At 42.6% G+C, this 4086-nt stretch overlaps 1 protein-coding gene across 1 annotated transcript; it reads left to right on the plus strand.

Annotated features, from left to right (window-relative positions):
* Positions 1-1886: 1886 nt before the first annotated feature.
* Positions 1887-3423, plus strand: LOC107124919 (zinc finger protein OZF-like; the record flags this gene model as incomplete). The annotated part of the gene is made up of 1 exon (XM_015428413.1): positions 1887-3423. A coding segment is annotated over one exon (1537 nt), but the record flags the coding sequence as incomplete, so codon positions are not given.
* Positions 3424-4086: the final 663 nt, after the last annotated feature.

The following is a 4086-nucleotide window of genomic DNA, read 5'->3' on the forward strand; positions in this document are numbered from 1 at the left end:
AAGATAAGGATGTTAGCTGCATGGAGACTTGAATCATGAACACCTGCAAAATAGGTACCAAAGTATGCTGGCTTAGATATTATCAACTTAACACCTAATGGAACAACTTATGTCTATGGGCTCTCTCTCAAGACCCAAATCTAGTTTTAAAACTCTTGTAAACACGTTCATAGATCGGCCGAAAGGACTTCTGTCTAGACTTTACAGAATTTTGATCAACTTTTATAGAGATACCATCTTGAACAGAAAATCTTGGCACAAAGACTTACAACGTGAACAGTGGAAGTCAATTTGGGACTCCTCAGTGAATAAGTCTCGGATCGTTAACATTTGACTTCAGTCCTTTAAACTTACCACACCTTGGTACTACACTCCTGTCAGACTGAATCATAGGAATCCAGCCCACAGCCCTCTTCGTTGGAAGGGGTGTGGCGACGCTGGTGACTTCTTTCACTGCTGGTGGGCCTGCCCGACTATACATACATTTTGGAAACAGACTCTCGGAACTCACCTCCATATTGCTAGCAACGGCTAGGCTTACAATAGCGATCACATGGAAATCTCCTAACCTCCCCCCACCCCCGGCCATTTCAGACTGGAGAGACAAAATATGGGACCATTTTCTTATGGAAAAGACTTCTCACTCCAGATTTGTCCGTACCTGGTTTCCCCTACTACAGTATATGATGGACAATGAATTTCTTCCATCTAATGCAAGTTATATCAACTGACTTTATTTATTTATTTATGATTTTAGTATCCTTCGTCTGACCACTCTTGTTCTGTCCTTTTTGCATCTTTTTGCATCTTATTCCAATAGCTTTCCCTTCCTCTCTCATACTAAAGCTTCTTAAGGTTTACATCCCTCCTACTTGATGGTTGTGTGTTTACTAGTTGTGCAACATTCTTATTACTGCTAGGATTAATGTTGTATTGACCATGTAAGTCTTGCATGCTTTTTTACATTTTCATGTACGGTGGAATGACTTTTCAATAAGCTTGAGAAAAGGGGGGGAGGGGAGAACACCTGCAAGTCAGACCAGGACACTTAATAATCATGTTAACCCTTTGGGGAACTAGGATGCTTCGCCTCACAGATCCATTCCCCTTATACTGGTTAAGATTGTGGGCTTTGATCTTGACCATGGTTCCGTCCCTCCAGAAGGCACTCCATGAAACTGCAGAGCGGTCGGGTTAGAACGGATAAAAGGAAGTACTTCTTCACCCAAAGAGTGATTAACACATGGAATTCACTGCCACAGGAAGTGGTGGGTGCTACAAGCATGGACGGCTTCAAAAGGGAATTAGATAAGCATATGGAGCAGAGGTCCATCAGTGGCTATTAGCCACAAGGTATAGCTAGGGGCTCTGGGGCAAGTGATGCTCTGTCTTCTTGGTGCTTGGGGGGGGGTCAACAGTGGGAGGGCTTCTAATGTCCTGGCCCCACTGCTGGACCTCCTGATGGCACTGGTATTTCTGGCCACTGTGTGACACAGAGTGTTGGACTGGATGGGCCTTTGGCCTGATCCAACATTGGCGTCTCTTATGTTCTTATGTTAAGACTTTTTACTCTTGAATTAATTTAATTCTCCATATAAGAATGATCACTCTCCCTCTCTCCCTCGCCCTCTCTTTCTGTGAAAGAAGCCAGAAGTATGACTTTGGTTTGGTACAATCATACAGCCCACTGGGTAAGGCAGGAGGGAGGCCTTCTGGGCACCTGAAATCTGGAGCCTCAGAAACTCCTTCAGGGTAAGAGCTCAGCTGTGGTTCTCACGGGGGTGAGGTACTCTTAAATACTAGATATTCTGGGGAAAGGTGGAGGGATAGTTAAGATCCACCAAGCTGGATAAGGCCAAAGGGCTGTTAATCCTTTCCTACTGCAGTCAGACAGATGCCTTTGGACCTTACAAACTCCTTGAGGTGCTAACAGACTCTCTCTTTATTCCAGCACAGGATGATGAGAGGAAGGAGGAGGCTGAGGAACTTCATCAGCAAATGCCAGACAGAGTTAAAAAGGGAGACTTGAAAGAAAATGTCAGGAATCCAGACAGACCTAAGAGAAAGAAAGGCAGCCTTACGGTTGAGAAGCGAGATGGAAGAAAGCATGGTGTATATTTTCCAAAGCACAGGATAATGAAGACAGGTAAATCCATTCTGTGTGGAACGTACTTCAGAAATAAATCACAGCTCCTTGTGCACCAAAGAGTAGGCAGAGGTGAGAAAACTTTTGAATGTTCTGTGTGTGGAAAGAGATTCAGTCAGAGTGCCAATCTTCAACTGCATCAGAGAACCCACACAGGAGAGAAACCTTTTGAATGCTCAGAGTGTGGAAAGAGATTCAGTAGGCATGACCATCTTCAGCATCATCAAAGAACCCACACAGGGGAGAAACCTTTTGAATGCTCAGAGTGTGGAAAAAGATTCAGTCAGAGTGCCAATCTTCAGTATCATCAAAGAACCCACACAGGGGAGAAACCTTTTGAATGCTCAGAGTGTGGAAAGAGATTCAGTCACAGTGGCACTCTTAAAAAGTATCAAAGAACCCACACAGGGGAGAAACCTTTTGAATGCTCAGGCTGTGGAAAGAGATGCAGTGGTAGTTCTGCTTTTCGACAGCATCAGAAAACCCACACATGGGAGAAACCGTTTGAATGCTCGGAGTGTGGAAAGAGATTTAGACAGAGTGGCACTTTTCAACAGCATCAAAGTACCCACACAGGGGAGAAACCTTTTGAATGCTCAGACTGTGGAAAGAGATTCAGTCACAGTGGCAGTCTTCAGAAGCATCAAAGAACCCACACAGAGGAGAAACCTTTCGAATGCTCAGAGTGTGGAAAGAAATTCAGCCAGAGTGCCAATCTTCAAGTGCACCAAAGAACCCACACAGGGGAGAAACCTTTTGAATGCTCAGAGTGTGGAAAGAGATTCAGTCACAGTGCCAATCTTCAACAGCATCAAAGAACCCACACAGGGGAGAAACCTTTTGAATGCTCAGAGTGTGGAAAGAGATTCAGTCAGAGTTCCAATCTTCAACAGCATCAAAGAACCCACACAGGGGAGAAACCTTTTGAATGCTCAGAGTGTGGAAAGAGATTTAGAAAGAGTGCCAATCTTCAACTGCATCAGAGAACCCACACAGGAGAGAAACCTTTTGAATGCTCAGACTGTGGAAAGAGATTCAGTCACAGTGGCACTCTTCAACTGCATCATAGAACCCACACAGAGGAGAAACGTATCGAATGCTCAGAGTGTGGAAAGAGATTTAGGAGGAGTGCCAATCTTCAACTGCATCAGAGAACCCACACAGGAGAGAAACCTTTTGAATGCTCAGAGTGTGGAAAGAGATTCAGTAAGAGTGCCAATCTTCAGTATCATCAAAGAACCCATACAGGGGAGAAACCTTTTGAATGCTCAGTGTGTGGAAAGAGATTCAGTCACAGTGGCACTCTTCAAAAGCATCAAAGAACCCACACAGGAAAGTCAGGAACTTTTGGATCTTGATTCTAGCAACAATAGAACAAATAACTAATATCAATATTCCACTGTCGCCCACTCTTATAGTTTTAGACTTATGGGAAGACGTAGAAATTCCTAACTCATCTAAAGATCTAATTCCCACAATGTTAATCGCAGCCAAAATGGTAATTGCCAGAAATTGGAAAAGTTCCAATACACTAACGAAACACCAATGGTACATGCAGTTATGGGAACTTTATGCTATGGATAAAATAGCACAATCCATACCACCATATAATATCTATAGAGCTCAATCTTTGGTTTTTGTGAAATGGTCGCCCTTTCTAAAAGCCACTCTTGGGGATAGTGCCACTTCTAACAACTCAATTCCAGCTAGATATATAGAAATTATTTCAGCGCTTTGAATAGATTCCTTGTTTTATGTCACACTGCTATTATTTAATGTTCCACCTTATATAACTGATGCTCTTCCTTATGTTATACAAATTGTTCTTGTTGATTATGATTCATATCTATTGTCTACAATGTTAGATGCATTTTTATTGAAAGTTATGTACTTGTTCTGAGTTTTGAAAAGTTAATAAAAAATTTATTAAAAAAAAAAAG

Source organism: Gekko japonicus, unplaced genomic scaffold, assembly GCF_001447785.1.
Source record: "Gekko japonicus isolate JY-2015 unplaced genomic scaffold, Gekko_japonicus_V1.1 scaffold10277, whole genome shotgun sequence".
NCBI classification, from domain to species: domain Eukaryota; kingdom Metazoa; phylum Chordata; class Lepidosauria; order Squamata; family Gekkonidae; genus Gekko; species Gekko japonicus.